The sequence below is a fragment of the Ipomoea triloba genome, chromosome 9 (genome assembly GCF_003576645.1).
Source record: "Ipomoea triloba cultivar NCNSP0323 chromosome 9, ASM357664v1".
Classification (NCBI taxonomy): domain Eukaryota; kingdom Viridiplantae; phylum Streptophyta; class Magnoliopsida; order Solanales; family Convolvulaceae; genus Ipomoea; species Ipomoea triloba.
Window position 1 is genome coordinate 10549728 of NC_044924.1, and position 17003 is coordinate 10566730.

General features: G+C 32.2%; 2 protein-coding genes across 2 annotated transcripts; both read left to right on the forward strand.

Moving 5' to 3' along the window:
* The first annotated feature begins 4785 nt into the window (after positions 1-4785).
* On the forward strand, positions 4786-5791 carry LOC116028302 (expansin-A16-like). Its single transcript, XM_031269961.1, has one exon. The coding sequence runs from the start codon at positions 4898-4900 to the stop codon at positions 5621-5623; it is 726 nt and encodes a 241-aa protein (XP_031125821.1). The 5' UTR covers positions 4786-4897; the 3' UTR covers positions 5624-5791.
* A 3778-nt stretch (positions 5792-9569) lies between these two features.
* On the forward strand, positions 9570-11851 carry LOC116030964 (expansin-A32-like). Its single transcript, XM_031273369.1, has 3 exons — positions 9570-9749; positions 10369-10654; positions 11405-11851. The coding sequence occupies exons 1-3, from the start codon at positions 9620-9622 to the stop codon at positions 11712-11714; spliced, it is 726 nt and encodes a 241-aa protein (XP_031129229.1). The 5' UTR covers positions 9570-9619; the 3' UTR covers positions 11715-11851.
* Positions 11852-17003: the final 5152 nt, after the last annotated feature.

Genomic DNA, 17003 nt, shown 5'->3' on the forward strand with positions numbered 1-17003 from the left:
CTCATATCGATCATTGTTCGATATTTTGATCATATTTCAGTCTAAGAATGTCCAAATGGAGTGATTCTTACGCCATTGGTAAGAAAACATGAAGGGCTACAACTTTTGTGAAGACCATAAATCCAAAATCCTAAGTTTTGAAGGTCAAAAGGCAAGGCTAAGTGCATGGATGTGCCTAATTAAGGCCGCGCCACCACATCGTTTCAATAAACAACATTTTGGACTGATTTTTGACACGGGCAGTGGCATGGCCGTGCCTATGACTGTGTCTATCATTCTTGATCTGTTCACTATTTAAGTACGATTCTTGTCATTTCTTTTCGGTTTCGACTCATTTTAGAACCCTAACTGTTCTTTCACATTTTCTTTCATATTTTTATGTTAGATTAGGCTTATTAATTTAGGTTCTATAACATTTTGGAAGCTTATAATCTCGGATTTGAAGCTTGAATTTTAAGATTATATCATCCAATTTCAATAGAGAAGCTTTCTTTCCCTTATCTCTTGCAATGTTTATATTCATTACTTGTGTTTTTGCTTTGTTTATGCTTAATATGTGTGGTTAATTAGTTTATGGTAATGAGACAAAACGCTAGTCTAATCCAATTATCAAAATTTTTGATTGAATTAATTTCTAATTTAGTCAATCTCATTTCTTGATTTAATGTTTATGTCCTTAATTTTAGTGGTAATGCCTAATTTTGTTGGCATTTACTAGTCTGGTCTCATTTTTCATTTACCAATCTGGCCTCATTTTTATGAAATTTGATATTTAAAAGGTAAAGGATCTTGCTTAGAGACCTACAATTACAATACATTATTAGTCATTTATTAACGCGTCATCTTTTTATTACATATATAGATTTCATATTAATTCAGGGTTGATAAGCCAGTTCACTAATAATTTATAAAAATAAATAATATTTTTTTTAAAAAAAATCTAAGAGTGACTAATAGTGAATTGTAATTGCCAAAGATCTTGTGGTCAAGCAGCATAACTATGACTCTTTCAAATGGGTGGTCACATGTTCGAATTTCAGTGAGGGCATTGACTCAATAGGTTGAGAAAGTATGCATGGATAGATACTACATTGTAATGAAGTAAATAGTACTCAAAAGAAAAATAGTTAATTGTAATTTGTAATCTTGGTGTCCAATAAGCAAATCCTCATTGAACATTTTAACGTGGGATAGTAATTTATTTTTAATCCTAATATTTTATAGGAACGAGACATGATTGTAGACAAAGTACTAAACTCAGAACAACTATCAGTATTCTCCTCTGAGGCTCGAACCCACTCTCATCATCTATGTGAGAGTGTAAACCAAGAAACCGAGTGTCATTAAACCACAAGGTCTTTGACAATTAAACAAGATTTAACTATTCAATTTTATTTTAGAAAGTTCATTTATAACTATGAAAAGAATGATGTAAACATATATAGTTTGGTGTTGAATTTTAAAATTAAATTGATTTAATTTATCTCTCATTGGTTTGAGACGAGTTCATGATATAATTCATCAAAATTGGTAAACTTAGATTAAAAAAAAAAAAACTATCAAAAGAAAAGAAAAAACATAAAATTATCGGCATAATTGGCGCCATGGCTTTAAGTAAACTTGACTTTAGCAACACAACTACAACGTAGGCCGTAGGGGTTTAAAAACAACAAAAGAAGAAAAGAATTAATAAACCACAAATACACAGCACACAGCTGGGTTATTAGTCTATTCATCGTTGGCAGATCATTTCCAATTGAAGTCTGTTTTTCGGAAAAAAGTAATGTGTATATTCCTCCTACCCTGCCGTGGCGTCCTCGGTTTCTAGTTGGCGTCTTCTTCCAAATACATGTTTTTTTTCAATATATTCATATTTTTTGAAAAGAAAAGCACAATCTTCACTAATTCATATCAAAGTGCAATGTATAAAAAAAGAAATGACTTTTACTCAGACTAATTCAACTGATTTGACCGATCACCTTAAAGCTTTGGTCCAACAATAGTGAGGGGATTAAATTTTAACTTATAGGACCTTGACCGATCAAAGGTGATGCAAACTCCTTGGGCGTAGAGTTTACATGCAAAAGATGAGAAGTTGGGGACTAACATGGCAAAAAAGAATTAAAGAAATGACTTCTCTAACTAACAAATGAGCAATCTTATTTAGAGATCGTTTAGTAAACAAAAGGTAAAGTGTCACATTTGTGTGAGATCTTCTCATGGATCCTTATCCGTAAGATATGTCGGGTTGGTCGGGTCAATATGTAAATGTAATACTTATACTGAAAAATGTAATACTAATTACGAATAAAGCATTTGTTATTTAAAATGTAATACATTCGAGAACAAATGTAATACTTTTATATTTTTATGTAAAAGTATTACTTTTTTAATCAAAAGTATTATATTTTCCTTATAAGTAATGTTGGGAAGTGTTTGTTACTAAAGAAAAATGTAATACTTTTGATGAAAAATGTAATATTTTTACATCAATGTAAAAGTATTACATTTTCTTTCAAAAGTATTACATTTTTCTATATAAACAATTAATAAAAATTTTATTTTCTAATTTAATATTACATTTGTTAGTATAAGTATTACATTTTATATTGATTCGACCCGTCTCTCGAACAAGGATATGTGAGACGGTGTTACACAAGTTTTTGCAAAAAGTAAATATTAAAAAAAAAACTTCTTGCTAATTCCTTGATATCGTTAATAATTAGCTCAAAAGAAGAGACCATGGAATAGTCTTAGATTTCTTGTATACCTGTAGCGTGTCCATTTCAACTTCAACTTCGTCGATTTTTAATTAGTTCCTCTAGCTATTTTAAAGCTTCTGATCTTTTAACTCCGACCTTTGCTTACATTTCTTTACTCATTATTGGGAATCAGAGAGACACCGCAGTGCCAAAGACCTTGTGGTCAAGCAGCATGGTTGTGATCCTCCCAAGTAAGAGGTCACAGGTGCGGAAGCTTGACTCTTTGTACTTAGTAGGTTGAGAAAGACGTTCATGCTTTCTTTCAACTTCTTTTTCTCAGAATAAAGTTAGACTAGTGAGAGGTGTGACTATGGTGTTGCTCTATTTTAATAATGGCAACACTTCATCTATGTACCTCTTGCATAATTGGGCACAACTTAAGCAAGAGTTCATATAAATCACACAACTAGAATCATCATTGAGTCATTACACTGTCTAACATTATTGCAATTCAATTCACATAACATCCATAACAAAAGATCTTAATACAAATCCCTAGATGAATCTAGTTACTAATATTTGGAATTGAAACAAAATCATGAAATGAAATTGAAGCCATTGCAAGAACAATATAATTGAATTAAAGAAACTGTAAAGAAAGAATGACTTAGCTTGGATCAAGAATTTAAAAATTTAAGAATCAATCTTGAAAGTTGAATTAAAAGCTGAAAATTGCCTTAAATCTTCATCAAATGTGAGACAATTACAATGAGAAATATTAAGAAAAACCTAGCAAGAGAAGGAAAAATAAAAAGTGATCTGAAAATAACAACTTAGGCATATTTATACCCCAAAATGGGTCCAAAATAACCAAATCTTAACTTTCTGGACTCATATGTGAGGTAGACCGTGAGCCCTAGGTTTAGTCTGTGCAGTAGTTCTAACTTTTAAGCTATTTTCCACCTTAGAGACATTATATTCGAATTAGACTTTTGTGGCCTTCATAGATAGAAGTTGTAGCTCCTTCAATTATCTTTCCAATGTCGATTGAATCACTTGATTTGGATATTCCGTCCTATGTTAAGATGACTAAAATACTAAAACATTGCCTAACAGAGAAAACAGAGCAGAATTTTACTCCAAAGTGCATATTTCTTCATTTTCTTGCTTCTTTGGGTCCCCGGGTCATGCCATAATACTTTCAACACATTTTTTTTTCACTTTCTTAACCGCTCATGACTCTCGGAACACACTTTTGTGGCAATATATATGACTCCATCAAAACACATCCAATTGCACTCCAATTTGCATGATATTACGATCAATGCCTTCAAATCATCACACAAAGGGATCAAATAAGCATATAGTTAGCTTCCAATTAACTTAAAATCATATATATTTAATGTCAATTATGACAATAAATATTATTGACTCTGTTAGCCAACATTCCCATTGGAGATTGAACATGTGACCTCTCACTTGGAAGAGCCACTGTTATGTCATTTGACCACAAGGTCTTTAGCATCTTATTTTAATTATTAGTCCAAGGTGAGTCAACAAACAACAATATTTCAATGAATTAGAATTGAAAATCAAGATTATCTTTAATAACTATTACTCCGTAAATATTGCATGTACAAATATATTGTTTACGGAATCATTTTTTTTTTTTTTTGAAAATTAATACTCTGTATATTGTTTTTGAATATTATTGACTCTATGACAATACCGTGTATCTGTTCATAACTACTTTCTCAACCTATCGAACCTACAACCTCCCATATGAAGCACAAATAGTCAATATTGACTCCACTAAGGTCCGCAACCTTCCATACCATATGTAGGAGTAATTTGATGCCACTAGACCTTAATTACATCCTCCGTACTTGGTATATTATTAAACAAATTGTAGAAATATGTGGTTATAATAATTTTCGGAAATTAGTATATCTTTAAACAACCTGAACCGTACAATTAGATCAATTAGTTTTTACCCATTCAAACCCACACAAAAACGACCACAATCTGCTACTATATATATACCCGAAACCAAAATGGAAAGTATACCCTATCCAGAATAATAATAAAGAAAAATAATAAACAACGTTTTCTTTGAGCTCATAACCCAGATTCCCCTTTGGATTCTTTGTTTATGATCTCAAAAACAGTTTTAGGATCTCAAAAACATTGTCGCCATGGCAGCAGAAATGCGATTGTCGTTGTTGATTGTGTTGGTTGTGTTTCCCTGCGTAGTATTCGCCCATTCGTGGAATGAGGCCCACGCCACCTATTACGGTGCCCCTGAGGGCACCATAGGCGGCGCGTGTGGGTTCGAAGAATACAAACAAATCTATTCCCCATACACCGCAGCTCTGAGCCCAACACTGTACAACGAGGCCGAAAGCTGCGGCGCCTGCTTCGAAATAGTATGCGTAAACACCACCGGGTTTTGCAAGAAAGACGGCGAGAAATCCGTGGTGGTTACCGCCACGGATTTGTGCCCCGCGAGTGACGCGCGGTGCAGCCCACCGCACGTTCATTTCGATCTCTCTCAGCCCGCGTTTCACCTAATCGCGGAGCACTTGGGTGGGGATGTTCCGGTGAAGTACCGCAAGGTTTCGTGCAAGAGAAAGGGGGGCGCGAAGTTTACGATTACGGGGAACCCTAATTTTAACTTGGTGACGGTTACGAATGTTGCGGGGGGCGGGGATGTTGAGACGGTGGAGGTGAAAGCTGAAGGGGATAAAGAATGGAAAAATATGAAACGTAATTGGGGTGAGAAATGGGAGACCAGTGAAGTGTTGTCTGGGAAATCTCTGAATTTTAGGGTCACCACCACCGAAGGGGAAGTGGTGACTTCCAAGCATGTTGCCCCCGAGTCGTGGCAGTTCGGACAGACATTCGAAGGCAAAAACGTTTGATTCAACTTAACACTAAGATGTCACAATCCTTTTTTGCGCTACCTTTTCTTCTGTTGTAAATTGTTAGATGCCGCCGGGCAGTTTTGAAGTAATGATGTCTCGTAATACGTACACTATTGTGTTCCAATGAATTTGAGTAAACAAAAATAAAATGTTCAGTTCAAGAAATTTGTTGGTTAGCATTATATATATATATAATCTTTCTTTATGAGACACATCTCAATGGTGTGGGTACCTGCTCGTAATGGGAAAAACTATTAGTGTTCAAAATTTTATAGGCAAACAATCATGTTTTTCTATTTAATATGTATCTTTAACAGCACGTTTGGTTCACGGAATGAATTTGAAGGGAATAGGAATACTATTCCATAAGGAATGGAATAGGTAAGGAATAGAATATGAATTGTATTCTAGCGTTTGGTTAGACTTGGAACAATTCCAGTTGGTTAAAGGAATAGAAATGGAATATATATTTAAAAGACATAAATGCCCTTGTACAAAATTTATTATTATTATTATTATTATACATAAATATCCTTATAAAATATGTAATAATAATAATAATAATAATATAATAATAATAATAATAATAATAATAATTTCTTTCAAAAAATAACAATAATAACAATAACAATAATAAGGACATTCATGTTATTAATAATAATAATAATAATAATAATAATAATAATATTATTATTATTATTATGTAATAATAAAGTAAAAATTATAATAATATTTATAACAATAATAAGAAAAAAGGAATAATAATAATAATACAAATTAAAACAAAAGTACATATATAATAATTTTTTTAAATACAAATTGGAATTTTTGACCCCACATTGGTAACTTATGAATAGAAGCTCATTTGAGCTCCTCTATATAAGAGAAGCATTGCTTCTCTTTTGAAATTAACAACATGATGAGGATTATATGAGCGTTTTGGGAAAAAGAGGATCTTTCTCCAAAACGCGCCAAGGGGTAAAATTGGAAATAACAACATTAGGCTATTCTTGAGGACTCAGGAATAGCCTAATAATGCCTAGGGGGGCCTAGGAATCTCTATTCCCCTTGCAAGGGGAATAGGTCATTCCCAGGAACAATGTTCCTGGGAATAGAAAGTTTGACCAAACAGCGGAATAGACCTATTACTAAGAATGCTATTCCATTCCAGGCCTATTCCGCGAACCAAACGTGCCATAAGAGTATGTGTTAAAAGATCCTAGATAGGACCCTAATGGATAGGAAACCTTTAAAGCGGGGACTTATCTAACTCGCAAATTATAGACTCGAAGTCGGGTCTGTTCTCCATAATAGAAAATATATAATATAAGGGTATTTATCCAATTCATTTCATTCTCTTTATTATAGTACAATAGAAAGATTCCAACCCCCTAAGTAAAGAACTGTTACAAATAATGAAGAAATTAAATTAGTAGATTCAAGCAAACCTAAAAGTAGATTCAAGCAAACCTAAAATAAACCAAATTTGATGCTTGAATATTCGGTTTGATATATACCCCGCTACTAATTCGCTTTTGGGCTTCAACTATATCAACTGTACTTGAATCGTTAGATAATCATAGTCGATGATAACAACAGTATCATAATTGATTCTTTCCCTTAATTAAGTCCCGATTATTTCTTTCTTTTTATGCATATCGGTATGGTTCTCTACGAGATGGGCAAGGGGTTGGAAAGAAATGAAAGAAATTAGTTACAATTCTTGATCATGCATGTTTAATTTGTCAATCCAAATGAAAATTGCAGTAATTAGTTATGATTTTTGGGTATTTGTTTGTCTTGGAATGTAACGATGTACACTACTGCTGTGTATATATAACATATAAATTTGATCTGACGTTCTTAAAACAAACAAAGAAGGGTTAAAAATATTATTTGAAACGCTTTTCCTTTAGACACAGGATCCAAATCTCACAATGTCATAAAGGACTGATAATTCAATTATGTTAGAAAAAATGCTGGTAATCTGTAATACATTTGAGATACAACAAAAAATACAAAAAACAAGGGAACAAAACCGAATCATCTTGTATCTTCAGGTGTGTAATCACTTTCCTATAAGCTTTAAATCTCCCTCAGAAAAAGCAACAAGGTTCCAGATTTAATCTTATGGGATACAAGAAGATGACTGAAATTCTTAAGTTGCTTTGATTAAGAATTTCCTGTAGAACTGTAAGACTGTGAAATATCTTGGTGTCTTGCAAGTTGATTGCATGTCTTGCATATCCATTTTTTTGTATCTCTCATATGTCTCCAAAATATTTATAGAAGCAAATATAGTTGTTGGAGAAGTTACATGGAAATTACCGTCAGTTCAAAACTTCAACTTCCATAAGATATATCTTTTAAGATATATTAATCCTGGAAAATATAATTACATGAACCAAGTATAACATGTACATTTTTCATAAGACATGTACCTTCGTAGGTTCATACACTGCATGCGAATATATTATAAAATAATATATTATAATATATTTATAGTGACACGCATGCAACACTGTAGCCAAATTTGTGAATTCATGAATTTGGCAAATTCATCAAATTGAAGTTGCCACCACCGAATGGTAAAACTCGAATCATGAATAATGAACAACGAAGCATGAAGCTGAATTATGAAGCTTTAACACTTCGGCCAAAATGACTCCAAACTATCATTTCATGTATTCGGCTATGAACCTTCAGAAGGTTAATTTGACTTTTTTGAGTCAACTGATCAGAATTAACCGTTCAGAAATTAATCTCTCACAAGTCATTTTCTTGATCTCTGAAATGAGTATCTTTCGGTTCCAACCTTTCACAAATTCATATTTCCCAATTTATTTTCTACCAAACTAAAATAATATTTATAACTCCACAACTCCAAATATTATTTAAGCTTTCATGGTAGTCCATCTGAAATATTAATCTCCATTACTATATAAATATCCAACAAATTACGGTGTTCATAGTGTGTCTTAAATTACATTATATTCTTATAGACCTACCATAACTTCAACTAATAGTAGGGGTGTCAAAGCGGGCCGGCCCGCCCCATTAGGCCCGCCCCGCTGCGGGCTTATGCGGGCCGGCCCGCGAAGCCCGCGGGCTTGGAAGTATACAGCCCAAGCCCGCCCCGCGCGGGCTGGCCAGCGGGCCTACTAATTAATATTAAAAAAATCTAAAATTAAATATTAAATAATATTTAAAATAAAATATATGATATTAGATTAATATAATATAACAAACTTCACACTGTTCACAGCCCACTAATTAAAAAACCACCAAAATCATTAAATTATAAAAACATAAAACACAATAACGCATCAAACAAGGGAAACAACATAAACAAAGTAAAAACATTCCTACATTTTATTACACATTAATACTTAGTATCTTAAAATTCAAACATAACATTCAAATCAATGCACTCTTCAGTCTTCAAAGTTCAAAGTAATATATATCATCTATAATTAATAATTAATTATATATATTAATTTTTTTTAATAGCATGGCCCGCGGGCTTCCGCGGGCAAAGCCCATTAGGCCCGCTAATTGGTGGGCCTTCTTTTTGGAGGCCCTAGCCCGCCCCACTGCGGGGCGGGTGCGGGCCGGCCCGCGGGCTTCAGCCCTACTTGACAGCCCTAACTAATAGGATTACTATCAATTTCCATACCCAAGGTTAGTATGGTATATATTGCACGTACATATATTTGTGGTTTATAATCATTATCGGATCATTATATTCCAAACCCCAATTAAATAGGGAAGAGTAATGTATTTGAACAACTTGAAGATTTCATCCATCCATTTCTTTACCCAACCCAACAAAAATGATCATAATCTGCTACTAAGCAACATTGAAAGTATATAAACAATAATAAATGAAAACATAAAGTTACTTTTTTGATCTCATGAACAAATTCAATTCCTTTAAATTCTTAATTTGTTTATGATCTAAAAAATTATTTAGCTTAAACCGCCATCATAACAATGGAATTGCGAGCCCCGTTATGGTCATCATTGTTGATTGTGTTGGTTGTGTTGCCCTGTGCATTTGCCCACACGAGTAAATGGAAGGAGGCTCATGCCACATATTATGGTAGCCCGGATGGAACCATTGGTATGTATATATGCATTTTGCATTGTTTAATTAATATAGGCCATGTCCAAAGACCTTGTGGTCTAGTGGCACCCGGTGTCCCGGTTTACACTCTCATGATGGAAGTGGGTTCGAGCTAGTAGTACTCAAAAAAAAAAAATTAATATAGGCCCTGCTTGGTAAATAATTAGCCTATCCGCCAATTTTGGCTTATTTGGCCACTACTAGTTGTTTGATGACTTGTTAAAAAATTAATATAAGTGTTTAGTTAATAAGCTTTTTGTAATTCCAAAATACTAAAATTTAAAAAGCTACTCAAACCAACTTTTTCAATTAGCTTTTTGAGAAAAGAAATTATACCAAACAACTATTAGCTAACGACTAATTTACCAAACACCTTTCTATAATCAACTAATGTTATCAACTAATCATACCTTCTAACCCAATCAGAGTTTAGAAAAATAAAAATTGAATTAGACATAATCTGGCCAGCACTTTACCCTTTAATTGGGCCAGCGTAGTGCGAACGGGATTAGTCTACAAGTTTAAAAGTGTCTTCTGCTCGGAAAATCTCGTGGCCTGACAAAAAAATTGAATAAGACAAGCTAGGTGTGGTATATATATTAATTAATATATGCAGGCGGAGCTTGTGGGTTCGAGGAATACAAGAAAACCTACGGCTCATATACTGCAGCTGTGAGCACAGCATTGTTCGATAAAGCAGCAGGGTGCGGAGCCTGCTATGAAGTAAGATGCGTAAAGAGCAAAATGTATTGCAAGAAAGGCCACAAGTCCGTGGTGGTTACCGTCACCGATTTGTGCCCTCCGGGTGGCTGGTGCAGTCACACACATTTCGACTTATCTCAGCCTGCGTTTCTCAAAATTGCAGACCAAGTAGCTGGCCATGTTCCCGTCATGTACCGCAGGTACCTATACCATCCTGCTCTAAAATCACAATTTATTTACTTAAGAAGATACATAATATATTAAAGTAAGAGCAAATAATATTAATTTTAGTCCCATGACTATTAGCAAAATGACAATTTTGGTCACACGATTATTGTTTTAGTACCAATTTTTGTCTACGACTATTGTTTTAGTGTCAAAATTCATCGCGCAGGTCACCCATCCGTTTAAGACGTGCAAAAATCTAAAACTGTTAAGGGTATTTTTGTCATTTTCAACTTAATATCACAATTTGAGCATGAATAAATGTATTTAAGTCTTAAGATTGATCAAAATTCGTAGTTTTCCTCCTCATTTTACATTAATTTGAGGAGAAGAACTGTAAATTGTGATTGATCTTTGGGCTTAAATCTTTTTATTCATGCTCAAATTGGGATATTCAGCTGAAAAGAACGAAAATATATTTAAAAATTTTAGATTTCGGCACGTTTTAAACGAATGGGTGACCGGCGCGATGAATTTTGGCACTAAAACAATAGTCATGGGACCAAAATTGGTACTAAAATAATAGTCGTGAGGCCAAAATTTGTAAAAATTAAATATGTGGATCAAAATTGTCATTTTGTTAATAGTCGTGGAACCAAAATTGGTATTTGCTCATTAAAATAGACATATAATTTTTGGATCAGGTCCACAATGTAAAGTGGATTCTGGTCTATTGTATACCATATTATGAGTGAATGCATTTGATGGCATATATATATATGCAGCGTTCCATGCAAGAGAAAGGGAGGAGAAAAGTTTAAGATATCTGGAAATCCCTTCTTCAACCTAGTAACGGTGACAAATGTTGGAGGAGAAGGGGATGTTAAAAAGTTGGAGGTAAAACCTGAGGGCTCGAAGAAATGGAAGCCGCTAAAACGCAATTGGGGTGAGAATTGGGAGTGTGATGAAAAGCTGACCGGAAAAGCCCTCACATTCAAGGTCACCACCGTGGACGGGAAAGAGTCAGTTTCTCGCAATGTCGCCCCCAAATCGTGGAAGTTCGGCCAGACGTTTGAAGGCCAAAACTTCTCATAAAACGTACAAAACCCACAGTTATTAGCATATAGTAGATAAGACTCTATACTCCGAGACTAATTCTGTTCATACTACATAGAATCTTGAGGTTGATCTCATAGGAAATGTTCATATTATGTAGAACTAACATGTGTCATTCCCAGCTTACACACACTTTAATTTGTAATAGTTGTAATATTAAAATGATTAGAGTTTGTTAAGGTAGTTATATTAAAGAGAATTAATGTATTTATTACTAGATTAAAGAAAATATTTGTAATTTTATAGGATATTAAACACAGTATTATTGTGTTTATAGCATAATAAAACAGATTTAAGGGTCAAAATATTTAATTGCATTGAATTTGATTTCGTGTTTTTGTTGTTTTAATAAGTATTAGGAAGTTATCCGTGTCATGCACGGATAAATTTTTTTAATATATATTTATATAAAAATTAAAGATGAAATTATAAACAATCCTAATATTTAAAAGTGTACATTTATTTAATTATAAGATTAGTGTAAAAGTATCACTCAGTTAACTGAATAATAAATGACTTTTTTCTTTGCAATTATCTTGAAACAAAATAAATATCTTTTATGATTTATGTAATTATATTATTACTAAAATAAATATGGGATAAAAAAGAGAAAAAAATTTAATTGTAATTATTATAAAAATAAATCCAACGACCCATGTTTAGCTTAATTACCACAAAGGCAATTATACTAATATATGTGTAATTATACTTTTAAACCTTAAGTATATTATTTCTTTTCACCATATCACATTTACCTTTTTACCCCTCTATATCTGAATAAATTAATTGTAATAATTATTATTAAAATAAATATAATGACCCATGTTTAATTGCAATTATACTAATATTTGTGTAATTATTAGCTTCATTGATGTAATAATTATTAGGTAATTATACTAATATTGTGCAATTATATTTTATATATATATATATATATATATATATAAGAATTAATTATAATTATAAAAAAAAATTCAACGACATATATTTAATTGTAATTAAACTATTATAAAAATCTCATTCTCAGCATTTTTAAATGTAACTTCCTCATCATTATATTCACGAGTATAGACTTTTCATAACTTTCAAACCGGTTAGTGTTGTATAAATCAATATCAAAAGTCACCACAAAAGAGAAGCAAGCTGGATTGTATTTCATTGAATATGTAATTATTACTTGTTACCATTTTTTGGTAAATGTTTTAGTTTTCAAGACCATATGCATATATTTCATGCGTAATTGACTCTTATGCCTTTATTATCAATAATTCATTATTGTTCTTATTATATTGGTATAAAATTATGCATGTGTTTCATTATTATATAATGATAATTGAGATTAACATTTCCTTTGATATTAGAGTTAATTATTAGTAATTGTCGTTAACTAAGAAAGTGTAATTATTAATTTAATGTGTTTAAATATATATATATATATATATATATATATATATATATATATATATATATATATATATATATATATATAATGATAATTTTGTCCAATAATGTTAATATGACAAAAATGCTCATGAGTTTAGATGGGATACAAAGTGCAGTATGAAAAAAAAGATAAAAATAAAAATAAAGATTGCATTACAAAGTGCTTCCCTCCCCATCGTGACTATGATATTTCAAAGCAATTGATGGATTTTCACCCTCCTTAACATTCAGAAACCTCCCAAACAACCTTAGCTTGTCATATCCCTTCATTCCACCTTAAATAGAAAAACAGTCAAAATAATTCAATATTCTCTCTGTGGTTTTGGAACTCAATGTAGATCATCCTACATAATAAACCAATAAAGGATCGTTGACATAAGATTTAAATTTCAACTTCCTGGACGATATATTGGTAACTACAATGTTCCAAGTTCAATTATCTATTGACCTTCTTGACTTGAGCTGATTAACTTTGGTGACAAAGCAAGTTTCACATGAGGTGCAAAAGTACACTTATAGGAGTGGTTGCGGGTTTCCCTGTAAATCAAAACGTACACTAAAAAATGATCCTACTCGACTCAAACCAAGCTACTATCCAATATCACATAGAAACAAATAGCAATGAAATAGCAGAATCTACAAAATGCATATTTCTTCCGGCACTCACAGTGTGAATGCCAGTGTGAGCCATGATATTCACTACAAAATGCATATTTCTTCATCTTCTTTATTCTTTTGGATTCCCGGGTCATGTCATGATACTTCCAACTTGCTCTTTTTCACTGTCTTGACCTCTCATAACACATGGAACACGCCTTTGTGCCAAAATGACTTCAAAACACATCCAATTGAACTCCAACTTTCTTGATGTAACAATCAATATAATGCCTCCAAATCACCTAAATAAAACAAAGAAATCAAATAAGCACATACTTAACTTCCAATTAACACAAAATCATATAAATTTGATATCAGTACTAAGAATTTGCGGTTATCAATATTATATACAACCAAATATAAATACTTATCTCAATATATCTACTTTGCAAAAAGTTAAAAAAAAAAAATCAATTCAACCTCGCTCTAGACTTTTTCTAGCCTAACTGGGATCAACAAGTTATATATAATAATTATTACTAGTCAAATATCTTAGCTAGGTTGCCCTATNTATATAATGATAATTTTGTCCAATAATGTTAATATGACAAAAATGCTCATGAGTTTAGATGGGATACAAAGTGCAGTATGAAAAAAAAGATAAAAATAAAAATAAAGATTGCATTACAAAGTGCTTCCCTCCCCATCGTGACTATGATATTTCAAAGCAATTGATGGATTTTCACCCTCCTTAACATTCAGAAACCTCCCAAACAACCTTAGCTTGTCATATCCCTTCATTCCACCTTAAATAGAAAAACAGTCAAAATAATTCAATATTCTCTCTGTGGTTTTGGAACTCAATGTAGATCATCCTACATAATAAACCAATAAAGGATCGTTGACATAAGATTTAAATTTCAACTTCCTGGACGATATATTGGTAACTACAATGTTCCAAGTTCAATTATCTATTGACCTTCTTGACTTGAGCTGATTAACTTTGGTGACAAAGCAAGTTTCACATGAGGTGCAAAAGTACACTTATAGGAGTGGTTGCGGGTTTCCCTGTAAATCAAAACGTACACTAAAAAATGATCCTACTCGACTCAAACCAAGCTACTATCCAATATCACATAGAAACAAATAGCAATGAAATAGCAGAATCTACAAAATGCATATTTCTTCCGGCACTCACAGTGTGAATGCCAGTGTGAGCCATGATATTCACTACAAAATGCATATTTCTTCATCTTCTTTATTCTTTTGGATTCCCGGGTCATGTCATGATACTTCCAACTTGCTCTTTTTCACTGTCTTGACCTCTCATAACACATGGAACACGCCTTTGTGCCAAAATGACTTCAAAACACATCCAATTGAACTCCAACTTTCTTGATGTAACAATCAATATAATGCCTCCAAATCACCTAAATAAAACAAAGAAATCAAATAAGCACATACTTAACTTCCAATTAACACAAAATCATATAAATTTGATATCAGTACTAAGAATTTGCGGTTATCAATATTATATACAACCAAATATAAATACTTATCTCAATATATCTACTTTGCAAAAAGTTAAAAAAAAAAAATCAATTCAACCTCGCTCTAGACTTTTTCTAGCCTAACTGGGATCAACAAGTTATATATAATAATTATTACTAGTCAAATATCTTAGCTAGGTTGCCCTATGATTTAAATTTTTAATGAGAAAATTAAATAGTAAACATACAAGTAGATAATAAGGATAATAGAAACAATCAATATATTTAGAATAATGTTAACAACTAAGGGAGAAAAATAGCTGTGTTCAGTTAAGTTACCATGATCTACATATCCTCCCAGATGTTTTATCGGGCTCGGACGTGAGGAGCCCTTGGGGTTGGGGATTCAACATTTTGCGAGAAGAATAATGTTAAACTTTTCAAAACAAGAGAATAATTTTAAAAATGTAGAAAAATAATTAAGTGTAAAAAAGCTAATTATGATCGGTGTACAAATTGTTGCATTTAATATAGTTAACAACTAAGGGGGAAAAAGAAAAGAATGATAAAATTCTTTTTTTTTTTTTTGAATACTACTAACTCTATTACAATGCAGTATTGTGTTCATAACTATTTTCTCAAACCATTGAAGCACAAGAGTCAGTATTGTCTCCACTAAGATTCGAACCTACCATCTCCTGTATAAAGGAAATGGTTTGATGCCACTGGACTACAAGGTCCTTGGCAATAAAATTCTTTTTTAACAAAAGAAAAACTTGCAAATCAAATCATTTTAATTAATTTCAATATGGATCGATGCATATAGGTGGATTTTTTTTTTCAACATTTAGTAAAATGTCATGAATGACGACTAATTACTCACAGAAAGAACTTCTTATGGATACAAAAATCACAGTGTTTATATATAATATTATAGATAATTTGTAGTTGATGATGATGAGCTATTATTAATCTCACATCCTATGGTACATATTGCATGTACAAATACAAATTTGTGGAATATATATAACTAGGGGTGGAAATAGGCTAGGCCGAGCCGGGCTTTAGAAAATTAGGCCTGGGCCTGCTATGGAAATCTAAAGTCTGGGCCTGGGCCTGGGCCTTAGCCTGTATGTAGGCTTTTTTTTTAGGCTCAAGCCTGAGCCTACGGTTGGCTTGGCCTGGCCTGAAGTCTTTTTAAAAGCCTATTTAACATATAGGCCTTTAAAAAGGCTTCAAAATAGATCCTAAATAGGCTTTGGGCCTATTTAAATAGGCCTTGAACCTATTTAAGTCCTACATTTTAAAGCCTTTTAAAGTTGACCTATAAAAAATTAACAAAAAATACCTAAGTTCATATTTCTTAATGAATGACAAAATCATAAATTCATATTTCATAATACAATATCCAACATAAGTTTAATAAGTAAAAGTTTGTAATGCAAAATTCAACAATGCATTGTTTACTAATTACTAGTATTACTACAAATCTATAAATCCTGCAATCAATTACTAGTAGGCTTATATTACATTATTATTACTACTTTACTCATTGCTAGTAAACAGTAAACACTAAACGACTAGCAAAATTATTGCTAGTAATTAGTAATACTAATTATTAGCAATTTAGCATAATAGCAATAGTAACTAGTAATATCTAACACTGTTTACTAATTAGTAAGTCGTATTTGGGATTTGGGTATTGGGAATTAGGGTTGTAGGTTATATATATATATAT

Coding starts and splice junctions, on each gene's coding strand:
- LOC116028302 (XM_031269961.1), top strand. CDS start 4,898: ATGGCAGCAGAAATGCGATTGTCGTTGTTGATTGTGTTGGTTGTGTTT.
- LOC116030964 (XM_031273369.1), top strand. CDS start 9,620: ATGGAATTGCGAGCCCCGTTATGGTCATCATTGTTGATTGTGTTGGTT. Junction 9,750..10,368: donor TAGCCCGGATGGAACCATTG/GTATGTATATAT, acceptor TAATATATGCAG/GCGGAGCTTGTGGGTTCGAG. Junction 10,655..11,404: donor GTTCCCGTCATGTACCGCAG/GTACCTATACCA, acceptor ATATATATGCAG/CGTTCCATGCAAGAGAAAGG.